This window comes from Equus caballus, chromosome 8 (assembly GCF_041296265.1).
Source record: "Equus caballus isolate H_3958 breed thoroughbred chromosome 8, TB-T2T, whole genome shotgun sequence".
Classification (NCBI taxonomy): Eukaryota; Metazoa; Chordata; class Mammalia; order Perissodactyla; family Equidae; genus Equus; species Equus caballus.
In genome coordinates this window covers 65,617,075-65,639,657 of record NC_091691.1, presented here as the reverse complement: position 1 = coordinate 65,639,657, position 22,583 = coordinate 65,617,075, and the positions used below count along the sequence as shown (strand labels likewise).

Here is a 22,583-nt window from a genome sequence, read left to right as displayed (position 1 = left end):
GACTAAACTTCTTCCGAAATTCTTTGGAGTGCTCCAGTAGGCAATAAATAATCGCAATTTGATCTCGTGTGTCTCTGCCTTTTCAAAATCCAGCTTAGACATGAGACATTGCTTGCTCCATGTAAGGTAAAAGCCTTTGTTGCAGCACCTTGAGCATCACTTTACTTGCATAGGAAATTAGAGCAATGGTCCTATAGCCACTGCACTCCTCGGCATCTCCTTTCTTGGGGGTTAGGATAAAAACTCTCAAGAAACTGGGTATAGAAAGAACATAACTCAATATGATAAAGGCCATATATGACTAGCCCACTGCTAACATCCTACTCAATGGTGAAAGGCTAAAAGCTTTTCCTTTAAGATCAGGAATAAGAGAAGGATGCCCACTCTTGCCACTTCCATTCAGTATAATACGAGATGTACTAGCCAGAGGAGTTAGGCAAGCTAAAGAAATAAAAGGTATCCCAATTGGAAGGAAAGAAGTAAAATTGTCTCTGTTTACAGATGACACAATCTTATGTATAGAAAACCCTAAAGATGCCACCAAAATACTGTTAGAATTAATAAATGAATTCACTAAAATTGCAGGATGCAAAATAACCATACAAAAATCAGTTGCATTTCTATACACTAATAATGAACTCTGAAAAAGAAATTAAGATAACAATCCATTTACAATAGCATCAAAAACAATAAAATACTCAGGAATAAATTTAACCAAGGAGGTGAAAGATCTGTACACTAAAAACTATAAGACACTGTTGAAAGAAATTGAAGAAGATACAAATAAATGAAAAGATATTTCATGTTCATGGAATGAAAAAATTAATATTGTTAAAATGTTCATACTACCAAAAGTGATCTACAGATTCAGTGCAATCCTTATCAATATTTTGTTGGCATTTTTCACACAATCCTAAAATTCGCATGGAACCACAAAAGACTCTAAATAGCTAATGCAATTTTGAGAAAAAAGAACAAATCTAGAGGCATCGCACTTCCTAATCAAATAGTGATCAAAAGAGTACTGGCATAAAAACAGACACAAAGACCAAAGGAACAGAACAGAAAACCCAGAAATAAAACCATGCATGTATAGTCAACCAATATTTGACAAGGGAGTCAAGAATACACAATGGTGGGGCTGGCCCGGTGGCGCAGTGGTTAGGTTCGCATGTTCCGCTTTGGCAGCCCAGGGTTTGCTGGTTTGGATCCCGGGTGCAGACCTGTGCACTGCTTGTCAAGCTATGCTGTGGCAGGCGTCCCACATATAAAGTAGAGGAAGATGGGCACAGATGTTAGCTCAGGGCCAGCCTTCCTCAGCAAAAAGAGGAGGATTGGTAGCAGATGTTAGCTCAGGGCTAATCTTCCTCAAAAAAAAAGGAAAGAAAGAAAGAAAAGAGAATACTCAATGGGGAAAGGACAGTCTCTTCAATAATGATTGGAAAAACTGGGTATCTATATGCAAAAGAATGGAATTGGACCACTATTTTACACCACTCACAAAAATTAACTCGAAATGGATTAAAGACTTAAGTGTAAAATCTGAAAATGTAAAACTACCAGAAGAAAACACAGGGGGAAAGCTCCTTGACATTGGTCTTGGCAAGCTCAGGCAACAAAAGTAAAAATTTCAAGAGCTTTCAAAGAAATTAGAATCTATGGGGCTGGCCCCGTGCTCGAGTGGTTAAGTTTGCACGCTCCGCTGCAGGTGGCCCAGTGTTTCGTTGGTTTGAATCCTAGGCGCGGACATGGCACTGCTCATCAGACCAAGCTGAGGCGGCGTTCCACATGCCACAACTAGAAGGACCCACAACGAATAATATACATCTATGTACTGGGGGGATTTAGGGAGAAAAAGGAAAAAAAAATAAAATCTAAAAAAAAAAAGAAATTAGAATCTAAAAAATATTAGGCAGAGTCTGTAAGTGAAAGAAAATTAACTCCAAGAAGTAAAAGAAAATAACAGTAGTATTAAGTCTGTCTGTAAAGGATGTGTGTGTCTAATAAGAATGAGTACGAAAGGGAAATGGTATGTTTGACAAAGGAGGAAATGGTAGGGATATATATATATAAGCACCTTCCTATGAAAACTTGAAATTTACTTTTTTTAAAAGACATAAATACCATATTTTATGTTTCAAACACAATTGTGTCTGATTTATTACTATTTTTGCTTGAATAAATTAAGATAAACTTTATGACTTGCATGTAAAACGATGCTGAACACTATAATATCAAAAGTGCACTTCAGGGCCGGCTTGGTGGCGCAGCGGTTAAGTTTGCACGTTCCGCTTCTCGGAGGCCCGGGGTTCACTGGTTAGAATCCCGGGTGCGGACATGGCACCGCTTGGCAAAAGCCATGCTGTGGCAGACATCCCACGTATAAAATAGAGGAAGATGGGCATGGATGTTAGCTCAGGGCCAGTCTTCCTCAGAAAAAAGAGAAAGATTGGCAGTAGTTAGCTCAGGGCTAACCTTCCTCAAAAAAAAAAAAAGTGCACTTTAGTTTTTGAAACACTTTTCTTAGGGAAGAATTGTTAAGGGAAGAACAGTTTAAATGTGGGTAAATTTATAAGAATTGGTTATTGAACAAGTTATGTTTCATGACCAGAAAACGTTGAATTTACAAGGTTCCCATCATTTGTTACGTTTTATATTATCGTGGATATACATAAATATGGGATGATGATAGCTAGTCACACTTCCCCACGATCTGATTTCACATCCTGATATCTCAGGCTTTAACTTAATGCCTAATATTCTCTACATCAAAGAGCAAAGGATTTGTGTAATAGTAGTATCATTTAAAAATATTGTCTTTGGAATCCAGCAAAAATTACACTGGACTGCACAGAAGTAGATATTCTAAGCTAACATTTTGGAAGACAAGGTAATTCTTCAAGTCTTCCTAAGAAGACAGTGAAATTTACTTAGTAGTCATAGTTGGTATGCATCTTGAGCAAGCCAAGATCCCGAGGAGCCTCTGTTCCTACAAATCTGTTATAGCAACACAGCAATCATTTTATACTGTGTTCTCCCAGCCACAGACATTGGTGAAAGAACAGGAAGAACTCACCAATTATAATCCAGTCGAGACTGATGAAGCTGCTGCTGTTTTAGGAGAAGCTTTGTCTCTTGCTGGGCCAGCAGATGCTGAAGGCGCTCCTTTTCAATTTCCAGCTCCATTTTCTGAAGCATAAGTTGCTGCCTTCTATCTTCTGACAGTTGCTTTTTGATATCAGTTTCACTAGGATGCAGTGCCCTTTGGCCATGCATCAGAGATGCCCAGGAAAGACCACAATAACTGCATGATTCCAGACGTGTCTTGGGATATTGAGGGGCCATGTTTGTAGGATGGCTACCATGAACATGATCTGCATTTTCAGAAAGTCTATGACCGCAACACTGAGTAGACAGAGTAGGCTTAAGGTGTTGGTATTCCTTCATATTCAATTTCTCTGGTAGAGCTTTCTCTGTAGAGACTGCATCGACTAGTTTTCTCCCTGAGGATCCATAATTACATGTTCTGGTCTCTGATTGTGCCCTGTCTGGATCCTCTGTGGGATAATGAAGGGCTGCTGGTTTCAAAGAATTATTCCTAAACTTCACAGGGGATTCTGAAGCTGGATCCTGGTTTGCAGACTTCGGTCTTTGCTTGGTTTGATGGTAGGTCTGTGGTTTGGCTACACTCAAGTAGGAACCATCCAGTTCTGTGGACGAAGACTGGAGAGCGCTTTTCCTATTGGACACCTAAAAGGAACCACAAGATCACTTGTCAAATAAGAGCTCAATAGAAAGAGTTATTTCTTTTGGCTTTTCAGAAATCAAAGACATATTTTAGCAAGACAAAGCTGTGGTTTGGTTTTCTTAAACAAGAAATGATAGAATTCACACAGCTAAACAGCCATGTGCCACAAAGCTAAACCCATTTTCAAACAATCTACATTTCAGTAAATCCATAAGGAGGAGAAAAAGAAAGTGTTGCTACTTGCTGCTTAAGCAAGATTTGCAGGGGCTGCAAATAATGAGAGTTACATAAAATCAACTTTGAGAAGAGACAAAAACATTAAAGGTTAATGTCTTAAAATGGTTAATTTTGAATACTAAGCCAAGAAATCCTTTCAGCCACCTTAAATACCCTTTGATTGGTCATCACGCAGCATGAGATTTGATGTAAAACACATCACCTTATATTGAACAGGATGTTAGTTACTGCTAGAAATTTGATGAGTTTTTGTAAATATCTTTACAGCACAGAGATAAAACCAACCACTTTCAACAAAATATGATTCTAATCAAAAGTGGTTATTTAAATACAAAACATATTTAATTTCAGCTATAAACATAAGTGATTTTTCAATTAAGCTGTTCAAATGATTACAGTCTGATAGAACTCAGGCAGAAAAGAAGCAGTTGCAAATTACCTTTGACAGGCCAATACGGCGAGCTGTGCCAGCATTTTAGCCTCAAGCCTGTTGTATCAGGGAGAACAAAACTTAGTTTATATCAGTGATTCTCAAACTTTCGCATGTATCAGAATCACCTGGAAGCTTGTTAAACATGAACTGCTGGGCTTCATCCCCAGAGTTTCCAACTCAGTAGGTCTGGAGCAGAGTTGGAGAACGTGCATTTTTAACAAGTTCCCGGTGACACTGATGCTGCTAATTTGGGACCACACTTTGAGAGCTGCCGGTCTGTGTGCCATCTGACTCCTTCTGTGTCCCTCTTATATAGACCATTTTGATTACATCAGACTCACTCAGGTAATCCTGGCTAATTTCCTCATCTGAAGATCCTTAATCACATCTGTAAAGTTTCTTGTCATACAAAGTCCCTTCTGCCACACAAAGTGACAATCATAGGTTCCAGGAATTAGGACATGGACATATTTGGGAGGCCACTATTCAGTCTACCACAATTTCTTTTTAAATAAGAACTAATTGATAAAGAGTTGAGATGGTTATCTATTATTCAGATCTCTAGCAGAAGGGGAAAAAATTCCCACTAGTTAACTTTGCAAGGGTTGAAAATGATGACCTGTCTTGTAAAAAGTGTCAACTAACAGAGATATACAGCAACACCATGTTTCCTATCCTATGATAAAACAGGGCTATTACTGTGATTCTTAAGATTTTAAGTCAGTTTCTAAAGCAAGGTAAAGGAGTTGTATTTAAATGAGAATGAGCCACATCTGGTGAGAAGACTTGGCCCTCTTCAAAGAAGACATGCAATTCTGCACACTGAGCAGAATGACAAGATACAGAAAACGAACTAGTCCTAGGGCAAAATTTATGATAAACTACCTCATAAAAAATTAACCTTATTTTACACCTAAAGGGAAACTCTAGTCCACATTAATCTCCCTACTCTGAACTTCTGTAGCATTTACTGTCAACACAAATACTTAACATTTATCATCTGCTATTTTGTACACTAAACTATCTTTTTATAGAATTATTACACTTTGAAAATGACAAATTTTTTTAAAGATTCAGAAACTTAAACTGACTATTCTATATCATTATATATTTTCTAATCCATGTATTATTAACATAATAGACAGCATGTATGTATTATTTCATCTTTTCATTTTTGTTCCTTAACATTATTTACATATGTACATTTTTAGGTATTAATATAGCTACACTTACGTTAATAGCATTCATTATTAAATTATTCACAAATGTCAGGTATTTGGAATATTTCTAAAATTTTTTTGGTAGTTAACTTTTTATGTTTTTGAGAAGCAGTACAACGTAATGATTTTGATGCATGCTTTGTTCAGAAAACACTCCTTTGTCAATTACCTGCTGGGTAATTATCTGCTGTTGGTAGGTAGAATTCTAATATGGTCCCCAAGATTCCCATCTTCTTAGTGTACCCACCCTGTATTATCTCCTCCCTTTGAGCGTGGGTAGGGCTTGCAAATATGACGAGATATCACCTGTGTGATTATGTTACACTATGTGGCAAAAGGGACTTTACAGATGTGACTAAGGCTCCTAATCAGCTGAATCTGAATTAATAAAAAGGGAGATTATCTTGAGTGGGCTAGACCTAATTAAACAAGCACTTTAAAAGAGGGTCTGGTGCCCTCCCCATGGTCAGAGATTCTCTTGCTGGCGTTGAAGAGATAAGCTACCACATTGTGGGCGGGCCAATAGAAGGGGTCATGTGGCAACGACCTCTGGAGGAGAAGGCAGTTTTCAGCCAACAGCTAGCAAGAAAATGAGACATCTATCACACAGAACTAAACTCTGCCAACAAGCACGTGAGCTTGGAAGAGGACCTAGAGCTCCAAATTAGAATGTAGCCCAAGTGACATCTTGATTGCAGCCTTCTAAGACCCTGAGCAAAGGACCTAAAGAAGCTGTGCTTGACTCATGACCACCCACAGAAACTGAGATAATAGATGTGTGTTGTTTTAAACTGTTAAGTTTGTAGTAATTTGTTACACAGCAATAAAAAACTAAATATAGCATATTACTCAACTTGCCTGATCCTCAGATTCCTCAACAGTAAAACAGGGATTAAAAACAGCAGCTAGATCAAAATTGAACGTGATGGTGAGACAGATGGACAATTACCAAGGGTGCCAATTTATAAGGGTACTTATTTACAAAAAGGAAAAAAAAATCCCTTATATTTACCCAAACTTCTTTGAAGGAGAACACTGTGGTGTATGCATGTGTGTGTGTGTGCGGGGGGTGGGGGGGAGTGGGGGGCTTGGTTGGTTGGGTGAGATCCCTAAGGAGCAGGTTCAGTTACAACAGATTATCTCTACATTGTTTTCTAAAGAGAATGAGTTCAGTTATCTACCTCTATTTTGCTACAGTGAGGTTTGCAAGTTGAGACAGAGTTGAACTGCTTAAGATAACAGAGAGGTTCTTCATCTTTCTCCTTCATACAAAGATGTCAGTCTTACACTAACATCTTGCACAGTCTCTTAGGGTTGTTGCAATGATTAGATGAGATAATCCATATAAAGTGCTTTGGATAGTGCTTAATATACAGTTCGTATTCAAGAAAAGTTTCCCATTGTTGTTGTTACTACTATTCTTAACACTGACTTCTCTGTTTTCACAATTTCTGAAGGCAGGGGCTATATTTACTTCTCTATATGTATAGCACTGGGGCTTGCACACAGTACATTCGCAATAACTATGGGCTGACTGTATCAGCTTAGTAGAAAAATTCAAGCTGGGTTATGAGTCTGTAACTAAAGAAAAGAAAATTAGGATCCATGATTAGGCCAAATCATATGTTAACTAAGGAAGAGGAAGAGAGGAGAGAGAGAAAACTCTGTTAGAATCTGAATATAGAAATTAAGTTATTTTATTAGTGAAGTTAAGACAAATATTGCCTTTGGGACACATGGAAGTCACAATGAGCCTGAATGAAACAGATGTGTTTTTCTTCCTGGAGCTGCTCCATGCTTTCTATGTGATATTTACAAATAAACTTCTCTTAACTGAGGCTTACACTAACAGCAAATCGGTAACTGCTGTCTCTCGCATATGAGTTTGATATGAATTTTTCAGATATATAATGTTAACTTAGAAGACAGTAGATTTTTTTAAAATGGAAGTACAATTTATAAAAAATAAAATACACAGATCTTAAATAAATTTTTATATTTGCATATATACCCATGTAATCACTTTCCAGATCAAGTTACAGAACATTTCCATTACCACAGAAAGTTCCCTTGTGCCCTTTCGGGTCAATACCACTCCTTACACTCCCAGGGGTAACCATTATTCCGACTTTTATGACCATAGACTAGTTTTGCCTATGGTGAACTTCACATAAATGGAATCATGTAGTATGCTATACTTTTGTGCCTGGCTTCTTAAGCTCAACACAATTTTTGAGCTGCTTCTACGTTGCATGTATCAATAGTTCATTCTTTTTTTATTGCTGCATATTATTTCATTGTATGAATATAGCAAAATTTGTTTATATTCTTTTATTGGATTAGGTTGATTTCAGTTTAGGGCTATTGTGAATAAAGCTGCTATGAATATTCTTATACGAGTCTTTTTTAGACATATGCATTTATTTCTCTTGAGCACAGGGTAGGTATATGTTTTATTTTATTAGAAACTGTCAGTAAGTTTTCCTAAGTGGTCATTCTGTTTTATATCCCCCTTAGCAAAGTAAGAGACTCCCAGTTGCCTCATATTCACACTAACACCTGGAAGGGTAGGTGTTCTTATTTTTAGCCAACCCATTGTGTGTGTAGTGAAAATCTCATTGTGGTTTTATTTTGCATTTCCCTGATATGTAATGATATTAATGAACATATGCTTGTTGGTCCTTTGGATATTTTCTTTTGTGACGTTCTTCTTGAAACTAATACCTTTAAATAATTAGAAATAATTTTTAAAGGACTAAAGATGAGAAATGAAAAATGAAGCTCAGGGAAGACATTTTTATGCAAATTATTTCAGATAAGAGAATGTGGCTCTAAATGGTCACCTTCATTAACCACTGAATGTAGAACATGATCCCAGAACACTTTGCCACTTTGGCTATTCTTAACTCACTATACATTATGCTAAATTTTTTATATTTGACCTATAATTCTTAACAACTCTGTAAAATTACCACTTTACAAATGAGCAAATGAAGTTCAATGAATTAACACAACTTTCTTAGGGCCACCTCAACACTTTCTGTGAGACATAGGAATATGTTTCACTCCAAATCCTTAGTCTTCCACTATTCCATGCTGTAGCTTTTTTTTAAAAACTTCTTTAATTTGAAATATAATAAACATAGAAAAGTGCACAAAACACACGTGATCAGCTTAGTGAATAATCACAAGGCAATGCCCCTCTAATCACCATCCAAGAAAGAGACTACTGCCTATACACAGAAGACCCTTGATGGCCCCGCACCACCACAACCCTGTACCTCTCCTGCCAAAGGGAATACTATCTTGACTTGTATGGGAAAAATATCTTTGTTTTAATACTTCCCTGCTTAAATAGCCATATTAGAGTTCAGTTTTACCTGTTTATTTTTAAAGTATAAATGGAATCATATCATATACATTCTTTTGTGTCTGACTTCTTTCACCCAACATTAGATTTGTGAAGTTCATCTATGGTGCCATATGTGGCTATAATTTGTTTATTTTCATAGCTATATAGCAGGGCTCAGCAAACTTTTTCTGTAAAGGGCGAGACAACAAACATTTTAGACTTTGTAGTCCATACAGTCTTTGTCATAACCAGTCAGTTCTGCCTTTGTAGTGTGAAAGCAAGAGATAATACATAAATGAATGACTATTCCAGTAAAATCTTACTTATGGACACTGGAATTTGAATTTAATGTAATTTTCCTATATCAAAAAATGTTCATTTTTTTCCCCAACCATTTAAAAAGTTAAAAACCGGGGCCAGCCCGGTGGTGCAGCGGTTAAGTGTGCACATTCCGCTTTGGCGGCCTGGTGCTCGCCAGTTTGGATCCCAAGTGTGGACATGGCACTGCTTGACAGGCCATGCTGCGGTAGGTGTCCCGCATGTAAAGTGGAGGAAGATGGGCATGGATGTTGGCTCAGGGCCAGCCTTCCTCAGCAAAAAGAGGAGGATTGGCAGCAGATGTTAGCTCAGGGTTAATCTTCCCTAAAAAAAAAAAAGTTAAAAACCATTCTTAGCTCATGACTTGTATAAAACCATGCAGTGGGCTGGATTGGCCTGCCAGAGTCTGCCAACTGAACTTGATGATTACACTGAGTGCTCTTTCAATTAAAAGATTCTATGAATATGCTAAGATATGTTCAAAACCCAATAAGTGAATTGAACAATATGATTTGCAACGTGCTATCTCTTTACACATTTTCTGTGTGATGAAAATGAGTAGGATGGACTGCTTAATCAGAAATGAACAGACTGATATTTACCAGAAAAGCACGCAAAAGAATATACTTGGGCAGGAAAAACAAATTGTGTAAATTAAAAAAAAAGTTTAGACAGAAAATGATTAACGGATTACAACAAATAAAAAAGTTGCATTCAAGATGGTAGCATATTAGGATTTGTCTTATACAAAAGGTACTACAATCTTTGGCTACATCTTGAGCCTCTAAAAGTGGCAGAAATGAAGCCAATAAAGTCTTTGACAAGGCATGCTATGGGATACACAGCACAAAAGAAAGATGAGAATGTAGGCATTTTTGGCTCATGACAGTTGGAACTAATGTCTTTTAACTTGGGTAGACACAGGCTAATGACTAGGTAAAAAAAACACCAATGAGAAAAGTATAAGGTTTAAAAAAGTGTGAGAGACTTAGCCTGGACACAAGGAGTTTTGTCATGCTGAAAGTTAGTAAATTTCTGAGTTGGAAGAAGGTTTTCCCAATCTTTAAGATACATTTTTAAAATATGACAGATATTTGTAAAGATTTCATAGAAAATAAAGATGTTTATATTGTAAACATGTATGATATGATCTTGTATACATGTATGCACACACACATAGGTGTATAAGCACATACCTGAACACACACAAAATCATATACTATTCCTACGGTAATCAGAGTTTTCCTGTGTTCTCACATGTTGGAAAAATAACAATTGCAGTATTTCTTGGTGAAATAGTATTAACAAGTAAACAGTGATGTTTTATAACTTTCTGAAAATCATTTTTACAGACCTAGCGAATCTCTCTGCTATAAGCCATAAGGAGAGAGGTGAACTAAACTGCAGCAATTATTTCTTGCAATAGGTTGTTATTTACTTTGCATGATTAGGAAGTGATTACTTACAATGAATTTATGAGTTGTTAACCACAGGATTAGTCAATAGTACCAACAAGTCTTATTGGTATTCATTTCTCTGACGGTAAATAATAATTTACTATCCTGGCAAGCACCCTATTAACAATCCTCATATTCCCACTGATAGCCTTATATGAATGAAAACCTCAATTTTGTAACTTCAAAATTTCCCCCTGCACTCTTTATTTTATTACGAAGTCAGAAATTCAAAACCTAGATAAACATTTCTAAACCTAAGCTACCGTGTGTAAGGCAAATCATTGCATTACCTAGAACATTTGGAGTTAATGTGAACTAAGGCACAGAATGACATGCTGCGCTTTTAGTTGGGCTTACATGGACCAGTTGTCAAGCTGACAGAAGCCATGTAATATAACAGCTGCACTGTATGGTTTGCCAAAGTCTCATCCCAAATAAATGCTCATTCTCCCTAGTGCAATTAACTCTCCTATAGTGGCAGATTTTGCTAGAAGATCATCAAGGTAGATTACCTTCCAGCGTTATGAACTAAATACTTACAGGTGTTATATTATCAGTTATAACTTACAAACTTTTGCATTTAGCAAGACATCCAGGCAAATGAATCATCTAATTTATGAATTATTTATAAGAAATTCACAGCATGCTCCTGGCATCTTCCATGGCCTTTTCCAGGTCATATGACACCAATTAGAGCTGAATTTTAAATTATTCAATAACCTGAACTCTCTTGTCATTTAACATATAGATATCAATGCAGTAAACAAGTTAAATCTAATGGGCCCTAGAGGTTTAAGCTTCTCCACTGCTCAGCAGCTGAAGCTGTGGGCCATCAATGGAAGAGAAAAATAACAGGATGCAGCAGTCAAACGCATTTGCAAGGCTCTAATAACTTATTCTAGTTCCCATAGGGACTGCAGCACAACTTAGGAATATTGAATCTAAAAGACATTAAAGTCAATAATTATGAAATTTAAAAGAATAAAGGCACACAATAACGTATAAATGACAGAATACTAGCAACAGATACTAAATGCCATAGCAACTCTTAGGATATGTACAACATAGGCCTGCCAAAATTTTTAACAGTAACTACCAGAATCAGAAAAGGTTAAACCTCATATTCTTTAACCATTACTACATTTCCTGAAAGATGGAATTTGTTGATTTGCTGTAAAAATGAATAGAGAGCACAGAATAATTGAAAGTATACTTGAGTTGATGTCAAAATACCTTGATTAGAATTCCAGTCCTGCTACTTAGGAGTTCTGTTATTTTTGGCAAGTCACTTTACCTCTCTCTTGGGCAGTTTAGACATTTGTAAAATAAGGGATTGGGTTTGATGACCTCTTTATCTCTCTTATCTCTTTATCTTCACTAAAGATAGTTTATGCTATCTTTAACTGCTGAAAAACCCAGGGAGTAGGTTGGCATACTCCAAGAAAATGAGAGAAAAGAAGAGGGTTAGATGAGAAATTATATCAATTAGTAAATGTTCAACTATCAACTAACAGAACTACTGCAAAATTAGTGAATGTCCCTTGATTCTATTTTCCCTAGCAAATTCTGTGTTTTAACATCAATGCCTTATGTGACTCACACAATGAAGAATTTAAATCAACATCTTAATTTATCTATCTGGTAGTTAAATCTGAAAGAGATACAAATGAAGACTGAATAAAACGTATAGTTGTGAGGACAGTCCTAAATATTTTGATGGGATTTAAAAGGGACAACCATTCACCAGTGAAATACATAACCATGTTCTGATTCAGATTGCTTTCATATATATGATCATAATTGCTAAAAGTGAAAAAAGAAAAATGAGCTTTATACATATTTTCTAAGTCTGTAAGAGGAAACAGATGCATAAGACTACTTTTAATCATTTAATGAACATCAGAAAGAAGGTTGAAGAGAAAATGAGACAGATAAGTTAGAAGTGGTGAAGACAATCTTCACTGGTACAAAATGAAAACAAAACATAGTGAACAATGAAGCCAACTGGTACTTAGATTTAGTTAAGGATGCTGCACAAGAAAATGATCCCTAAGAGTATACATGAATTTTCTTGTGCCACCCTCTTGGCATTACATTTACCGAGCATATCCTGGGGTTCCAAATAAACTCCCATTGTCTGTTGACTGTCCTCTCACCCATCCCTCCAGTAACAATAAGGCTCAACAATGGAAACAAGAACTGCATGTAAGCAGATGTTTCAATGCAGTTCTTTTTAAAAGAAGCAAACCAGACTAGCTTGTGTCAAATAAAGGAAAGTTTTAATAAAGAATTTTTAAGACAATTTCTGGAAAACATAAAATTAATGCTACTTGACTGTGACCAACTGTCTCTGAAGGTGAGGTCCGAGTTTAGAATGCATTTATGTTGTTGGCTGCGGGGAAAAACTATTTGTGTTGTATTTTTGAGATTAGTAAGTGAAAAAACTCCTGAAAAAGAGCATTTCAGAAGTACTAATAAGTATAACCCATAATCAACTTGTACAGAAATAGGAGGGAAGGAAAACCAGGATGTTGTTTATGACACCAAGATTTCCCAAAGTGAATCACAGCAGTTTCACTAAAGATTAGAGTCTCCTATATTCATGTTTCCCCCTGGAAGTGGCTGCAGAACCAGGGCTGCTGAAGAGAACTAATGAGAAGCATTTCTGAAAGCCCAGGAACAACCGATTCAAAGAGATTTAAGGCAGTGACTCTGAGAGGGCGCTAGCCCTTCCTTGGGGACTTTTAAAAAATTAGGACATTGTTTATTAGCTAGTTTAGTTTACAGCAAAAAACCAAGAGAAGAGATTTCATTTGGAAATTAGTAAAAAGTAAATGAGTGATGAAATTTCCTCATTCTCGAAGGCCCTAACTCATTTTCCTATCCTTCGAAATTCTATTCATGTTTCAAGACTGGCTTAATACCACTTCCTTCTATTGTGGTTTTCCCATCCCCCCAGCTCAGATTAGTTGTGCCTTTCCCAGAAGGAACCCCAGGAGTACTTTATTCATTTCTTTATTGTTGTACATATTTCAAACTGCTCCATCATAGTTAAGTGTTACCTGTTTTCACATCTCTGTTTCCTTGTAATGTGTAAGTATTTACACTTCTTATGGAAACTGCAAACTCTTTGAAGGCAAAAACCTCAAAAGATACCATTAATTTTGTTCACTGCTATGTCTCAATGAGAGATAGTAGGTGTCCAATAGATAATTCTTTTTGCATACAGTTTGGCCCCTCTTCAGTATACTGTATGGAACTTGAGGAGAGACGCAATGCTACTTCAACTTCCTATTTCAATGACACTGGTCTTTATAGATAAAAGATACTTAAATTAATGAATATTTGTTGAATGAACCAAGAAGTAAGAAGCAGGAGCAGCAACAGCTAAATGGCCTAACTTGTATCCTAAGGAACTTGATAGTAATGTATCTTAAAATGTAGTGTGCTTCTGAAGGAGGCACTTACTTTTTCTATAAGTACCTTTTCTCAATCAGAGTGTTTAAAGCTTGATAAAAAATTCTATAAATATAGGAATAATTCCCACTATGTCTTTCACTACACAGAGACAATAAAAACAGGAATCTAGAGGGGCTGGCCCCACAGCATAGTGATTAAGTGCGGCACTCTGCTTCAGCAGCCCGGGTCCATGTGTTCAGATCTGGGCTCAGACCTACACTATTCATCAGTCAGGCTGTGGTGGTGACTCACATATAAACTGAAGGAAGATTGGCACACATGTTACCTCAGGGACAATATTCCTCAAGCAAAAGGAGAGTAGGGTTGGCAATGGATGTTAACTCAGGGCTAATCTTCCTCAGCAAAACAACAACAACAAAAATAGGGATCTACATGCCTATTTAGTTTGGATCTGTGAAACAGTAAATTACAATGGTATTTTTTACTTTTGAGATGAGAATTTAAACTTAAAGCAGATCATTATATTATTTTCTAAAATGTCCCATGAAAAGTTTTAAAACAAAACACTATACTGGAAAAACTACAAAACACGTGTGCTATATCAACCTAGAGTAGGGATAGGCAAACAGGTTGTAAGACGCAGTAACTGAACAAAAGGCAACTGCCACAGGATTCCTATTTTGAGTTATTAAAGAAAAAAATCAACCTTAACGTAAGTGACTCATAAACAAGGCTGGCTTTTTCTTTTTTTTTTCCTGGTGAGGAAGATAGGCCCTGAACTAACATCTGTGCCAATCTTCCTCTCTTTTGTATGTGGGATGCTGCCACAGCATGGGTTGATGAGCAGTGTGTAGGTCCATGCCTGGGATCCAAACCCGTGAACCCCAGGCCAATGAAGCAGAGTGTGTGAAATTAACCACTATGCCACCAGGCCAGCACCTATGGCTGGCATATTTTGCGAGAGGCATTAAGTTCAGAGGGAAGATTTGATGGGAATTTTAGACAAACAGGGCATTCAAAAATGTAAAGTTAATTGTGATTTCCCCCAAATCTTTTTTTAGCTAATGGTGTCATCCAATGTGCAAAAAGATACTCCCCAAAAAACACAGTCCCATAACTATTTTGGATGCTGCTCTGGTGCTAAACATGAGAAGAAAGAGTTAGGATGCTAGACATTTGGGGAGAAATGATTTTTCTTAAAGTCATTAAATTAAAGATACACAGAAATGAACAAAACTTCTGTATTTAAAAGCCAAATCTTGTATATTTGTCTAACGGTAGAAAGGAAGAGTATATACAAACAAAATAATATGCATAAACACATTAAGTATTATTATCCATTTACTGTATAATTTTACTCAAAGGTATAGGCTGCTACCTTGGTGTGAGCCGGCAGGATGGGGATCTGGAAGTATCTGCCAGATACTGTGCTAGCTGCCAGGAATACAAAGCTTAATAGAACAGAGTCTCAACCTTAATGGCCCTCAAATTTTGGCTAAGGGGGGAAATATTTTTATGTGACAAGGTCTATTAAGACTTATGTGCAATGAGTTGAGGAGCATTAGGGAAATTAGTTTTGCCTTTAGTCAGGGGAGGGGAAGTAGGGAAGGTTTCACAGTAGAGGAGATAGTTAAACTAAATTTTGGAAGAAAGACTGAAGCTTATTAGTGATAAAGGTATGTGTGAGAGTGTGTAGTGTGTGGAGGGTAGGAAATTTCAGGCAGGGGGACATATGAGAAGAACAACAGAGATTGTGAAAATGAACATGTGTGTGAATATATGAACTGAACTCTAAGTACTCCAGAGCATGGAGGACAGAATGATGGGGAACAGATGAAGCCAAAATGTTAGTAGTAAAAATGGTATAAGTGTTATGTTAAAGAAGTTTCACTTTACATTTTTCATGTCCACCTAATATAGGAAATGACCAGTATAGATTATACAGTATCTGAAGGAATTAAGACAAGAAGTTTATATGGGGAGATAGTAAAAAATAAAGAAAAAAGAAAGGCCTACCACAGATCAAAACACCAACAAACCAAACTGAAATAATGTAATTAAAATTTAAGTGTTCAGATCTGCCATTGTATTAAATGATCCTTGGAGAGTAAGGGAACCAAGTAGGGGGCAGATGCCTTGCCAAGGCATAAAAATGAATTATAGCAGGAGAAAGGCACCAACAACCTTTCTACAATTTGTTGATTAAGTACTCTATAGAATTTCTTCAGGGTCTGGTATCTCTAAATTCTCAAAAAGATTGGGCAGAATCCATTGTGGATTACTTTGTTACAATCAACTTTCCCTCATAAATAACTACGAGGACAAAAAATGTTTTAAAATCTGTTTGAAGGCATTAAAGTGTTACTAAGGCAGTGATGACATGAAGTAGCCAATCTTCTAGATAAAAGGTAAACAAGAAAAGATAGCTTGACATTAGTTGTCACTTTTCTATTCAAGAAGTTCTAAATTAGGAAGTGCTGGCTGAGAAGCTGAGAAAGGCTTTAAGTAGTCTCACAGGGCTGGAAACAAAATTTGGATTTCAGAGGCTGCCAAGAGAGGTCCTGTCACAAACTCCAGGCTTTCACATAAAAAAAGACAAAATCATTCCACTTGCAACAACATGGATGGACTCTGAGGGTATTAGTTAAGTGAAATAAGCCAGACATAGAAAGACAAACACTGTAGGATTTCACTCATGTGTGGAAGATAAACAAATACATGGATAAAGAGAACAGATTAGTGGTTACCAGAGGGGAAGGGGGTAGAGGGGGTGGACAAAACGGGTAAAGGGACACATATGTATGGTGCTGGATAAAAACTAGACTATTGGTAGTGAGCACGATGCAGTCTATACAGGAACTGATATATAATAATGTACACCTGAAGTTACACAATGTTATAAACCAATATGACCTCAGTTAAAAAAAAAAAATGAAAAAAAACCCCTGGCTTTCAATTGAGAACCCTGAAAAGCGAGCAGTAAAAATGAAACAAAAATAGAAATACCTATGTACATATTAAAGCTGAGCTTCAAACCCTCTGGGTTGGTGTCATTTGAATCAGTGCTAACTGCCAGCAAGAAGAGTCAAATTCTCTCTAGAGAAATGTAATATCAAACAGAGACCCATATTATATCTAATTTTTTTCACAATGTCTAACAGTCAATAAAAAATAAGAAAGCATACAAAAGGATAAAAATAACAGACAAGGAAACAAAGACAATAGGAATAGAACCACAAGAGATTTAAATATTGGCATTATCAAACATAGACTTTAAAGTAATTGCTATTTATGTGATTAAGATATTGAACATGATAGAGAATACTGCAGAAAACTGAAAACTAGAAAAAAATTAAATGGAAATTTTAACTGAAAATATAACAAATACAGTTAAAAACTTAACAGAAGATTAGATATATCTGAGGAGACAATTAGTGAACTGGAATAAAAGTCAGAAGAAAATATCTGGACTAACATGAAAAGATGGATGTAAAAGGATGGAAATAAATAAAAGAATGTAAATGACATAAGGAACATGATGACAAAAGCCTAATATATATGTAATTATACTACCAGAAGAATGGAAAAGAGAAAATGAGGAAGAAGTAATATTTGAAGATAATGCAGAGAATTTTTCAAAACTGTTGTCAAGCCACAAATTTAAGAAGTAGTATGAATCTAAAGGAGGACAGATACAAAGAAAGCCACACCTAGAGCACATGATAGTAAAATTGCTGAAACCAAGGACAAATAAAATATTCTCAGAAGCCAACAGAAAAAACAAGCATCTTACCTTCAAGAAGATAATACTAAGACTTACAAATAATTTTTCAATTGAAAATAATTCTATTGCGTAGTGGAAATATCCATTAAAAATGAAAGTGACAGACTTTTGTTTCCAGTCCTGAGGAAGAAAATGGGTCAGAAATTAACCTCCAACCTTAAACAAGAAAATCTGTGAAAATGTTAAGAAAACCCACTTCAGACAGTAGGCAACAGGTAGCAGAGATTGTGATATGAGAGAAAAGAAAAAAATTCAGTGAATCCTGAATAATAGATGATAGACAGGCAAAACCAGAAAATTGCAACTCTATATTAGAATAGGTGAGTAAACAATTATAACATAAAAGCTAATGGGAAAGAAAGCATCAAAAATAACTTTAAACACTTCAATTTGGTAACAAACTCAGAACACAAAAAAGGATAATTTGTGACAACAAAAATATGCAAGTAGAAGAGGAAAAGGACAGAGTCCGCATAGGCTAATGGAGATAAGATGTTATCAGCAGAAAAAGGGCTGTTTCATCCATCTTTTATACACATCTCTGGTAATCACAAGACAAAAATTCACAGCAGAGTCATGAAACATAAAAAAAGAAGAAACTGAGAAAGACATCACAGAAAACCACCAAACTGAAATTGCAGACAGAAACACAAGGAAAAAGAAACAATGAAAATATAGAGCAACTAGAAAACAAAGATAAATGGTAGGAGTAAGCCTTCATACATAAATAATCACTCTAAATGTAAACGGATTGAAATGACCAGTCAAAAGACACAGAATAGCTGGATGGATAAAAAACAAGACCCAAAAATATGCTGCCTCCAGGAGACCCATTTCAGTTCTAAAGACAAATATAAGTTCAAAGGAAAGAGTGGAAGACAACACTCCAAACAAACGGCAACCAAAAGAAAATGAGTGCAGTCATATTTATATCAGAAAAAAATAGACTTTGAGCCAAAAATAGATAAAAAGAGACAAAAGTAGACATTATATAATGATAAAGGGAATAATTCACCAAAAAGGCATAACCTTTCTTAATATATATGCACCTAACATAGGAGCATCAGTCTATAAAGCAACTATTAAAAAACATAAAAGGGAGAAATGACAGCAAGACAATAATAGGAAGGGACTTTAATACCCCACTTACATCAATGATTAGATCATCCAGACAGAAAGTCAAGAAGGAAACATTTGCTTTAAATGAAATACTGGACCAGATAGACTTAAAAGTTATATATAGAACATTCCATCCCAAAGCAGCGGAATATACATTCTTCTCAAGTGCACATGAAACATTCTCAAAGATAGACCATATGTTGGGAAACAAAACAAGCTTCAATAAATTTAAGAAGATTGAAATCATATCAAGCATCTTTTTTAACTACAATGGTATAAAACTAGAAATCAACTACAAGAAGAAAGCTGGAAAAGTCATAAGAATGTGGAGACTAAACAACATGCTACTGAATAACTATTGGATCAACGAAGAAAGCATAGCAGAAATAAAAAACACCTGGAGACAAATGAAAATCAAAGCACCAGATAGCAAAATCTATGAGATGCAGCAAAAGTGGTACTAAGAAGGAAGTTTATAGCAACACAGGATTACCCTAAGAAACAAAAAAAAAATCTCAAATAAACAATCTAACACTATACCTAAAAGAACTGGAAACAGAAGAACAAATGAGGCCCAAAGTAAGTAGAAGGAAGGAAATAATAAAAATCGAAGCAGAAATCAATGAAATAGAGACTAAAAAGGCAATAGAAAAGATTAACGAAACTAAGAGCTGGTTCTTTGAAAAGATCAACAAAATTGATAAATCCTTAGCTAGACTCACTATGAAAAAAGAGATAAGCATTCTCAATGGAGAAAAACTGAAAGCTATCCCTCTAAGAACAGGAACCAGACAAGGATGCCCACTGTCACCACTCTTATTTAACGTAGTATTGGAAGTCCTAGCCAGAGCAATTAGGCAAGAAAAAGAAATAAAAGGGATCCATATTGGAAAAGAAGAATTGAAACTGTCACTCTTTGCAGATGACATGCTTTTATATCCAGAAAACCCTAAAGAGTCCACTAAAAAACTTTTAGAAATAATAAAGGAATACAGTCAAGTTGTGGGATACAAAATCAATGTACAAAAATCCGTTGCGTTTCTATACACTAACAACGAAGTAGCAGAAAGAGAAATTAAGAATACAATCCCATTTACAATTGTAACAAAAAGAATAAAATACCTAGGAATAAACTTAACGAAAGAGGTGAAAGATCTGTACACCGAAAACTATAAAACATTGTTGAAAGAAATCGAAGAAGACACAAAGAAATGGAAAGATATTCTGTGCTCTTGGATTGGAAGAATTAACATTGTTAAAATGTCCATACTTCCTAAAGCAATCTATAGATTCAACGCAATCCCTATCAAAGTTCCAACAACATTTTTTACAGAAATAGAACAAAGAATCCTAAAATTTATATGGAACAACAAAAGACCCCGAATAGCCAAAGGATTCCTGAGAAAAAAGAACAAAGCTGGAGGTATCACACTCCCCGATTTCAAATTATACTACAAAGCCATAGCATCCAAAACAGCATGGTACTGGCACAAAAACAGACACACAGATCAATGGAACAAAATTGAGAGCCCAGAAGTAAACCCACATGTTTATGGACAGCTAATATTCGGCAAGGGAGCCAAGAGCATACAATGGAGAAAGGAGAGTCTCTTCAATAAATGGTGTTGGGAAAACTGGACAGCCACATGCAAAAGAATGAAAGTAGACCATTCTCTTACACCATGCACAAAAATCAACTCAAAATGGATTAAGGACTTGAATGTAAGACCCAAAACCATGAGACTTCTAGAAGAAAACATAGGCAGTATGCTCTATGACATTGGTCTGAGCAGCATATTTTCAAGTCCCACGTCTGACCGGGCAAGGGAAACAAAAGAAAAAAATGAACAAATGGGACTACATCAAACTAAAAAGTTTCTGCACAGCAAAGGAAACCATCAACAAAACGAAAAGACAACCTAACAATTGGGAGAAGATATTTGCAAACCACATATCAGATAAGGGGTTAATATCCAAAATATGCAAAGAACTCATACAGCTCAACAACAAAAAAACCAACAATCCATTTAGAAAATGGGCAAAAGAGCTGAACAGAGATTTCTCCAAAGAAGATATACAGATGGCCAACAGGCATATGAAAAGATGTTCAACATCATTAGCTATCAGGGAAATGCAAATCAAAACTACAATGAGGTATCACCTCACTCCGATCAAAATGGCTATAATTAACAAGACAGGAAACAACAAATGTTGGAGAGGGTGTGGAGAGAAGGGAACCCTTGTTCACTGCTGGTGGCAGTGCAAACTGGTGCAGCCACTATGGAAAGCAGTTTGGAGCATCCTCAGAAAATTAAGGATAGATCTACCATATGATCCAGCTATTCCACTGCTGGGTATTTATCCAAAGAACTTGAAAACACAAAGGCATAAAGATACTTGCACCCCTATGTTCATTGCGGCATTATACACAATAGCCAAGACATGGAAGCAACCTAGGTGCCCATCAAGGGACGAATGGATAAAGAAGATGTGGTATTTATACACGATGGACTACTACTCAGCCATAAGAAATGACGAAATCCAGCCATTTGTGACAACATGGATGGAACTTGAGGGTATTATGCTGAGTGAAATAAGTCAGAGGGAGAAAGTCAAATACCATATGATCTCACTCATAAGCAGAAGATAAAAATGACAAAAAAAAAAAAAACCAACACATAGCATTGGAGATTGGACTGGTGGTTATCACTGGGGAAGGGGGCGGGGGGAGGGCAAAAGGGGTGATTAGGGTCACATGTGAGGGGATGCACTATAATTAGTGTTCGGTTGGTGAACATGATGTAATGTATCCAGAATTTGAAATATGATGTACATCTGAAAAAAACAAAAATTAAAAAAAAGAAAAAGAAAAAAGAGATAAGGATGAAATAAATAAAATCAGAAAGGAAAGTGGAGAAATTACAACAGATATCATAGAAATAAAAAAGAAATAGAACAAAGAATCCTAAAATTTATATGGAGCAACAAAAGACCCTAAATAGCCAAAGCAATCCATAGAAAAAAGAACAAAGCTGGAGGTATCACACTCCCTGATTTCAAAATACACTACAAAGCTATAGTAATCAAAACAGCATGGTACTAGCACAAAAACAGACACACAGATCAATGGATAGAATTGAAAGTCCATAAGTAGAATCACATACATATGGACAGCTAATCTTTGACAAAGTAGCCAGGAACAAATCACAAAGAAAAGAAAGTTTCTCCAATAAATGGTGTTTGGAAACTAGACAGCCATGTGCAAGAAAATGAAAGTAGACCATTGTCTTACACCACACACAAAAATTAACTAAAAAATATTAAAGACTTGAATGTGAGACCTAAAATCATAAAACTCCTAGAAGAAAACACAGGCATCAGGCTCTTTGACATCAGTCTTAGCAGTATCTTTCTGAATATGTGTTGTCAGGTAAGGAAAACAAGCAAAGAAAAAATAAACAAATGGAACTGCATTATAAGGAAAAGCTTCTGCAC

At 36.1% G+C, this 22,583-nt stretch overlaps 1 protein-coding gene across 20 annotated transcripts in view; it reads right to left on the bottom strand.

The window, feature by feature from the left end:
• KIAA1328 (KIAA1328 ortholog) overlaps positions 1 to 22,583 on the bottom strand; it is a 342,578-nt gene that overhangs the window by 115,521 nt on the left and 204,474 nt on the right. For all 20 annotated transcript variants that reach the window (XM_001497549.6, XM_005612850.4, XM_014727689.3 and 17 more), the window contains one exon: positions 3,077 to 3,750. In XM_001497549.6, coding sequence (XP_001497599.4) covers positions 3,077 to 3,750 — 674 coding nt within the window. The remainder of the gene's footprint in view (positions 1 to 3,076; positions 3,751 to 22,583) is intronic.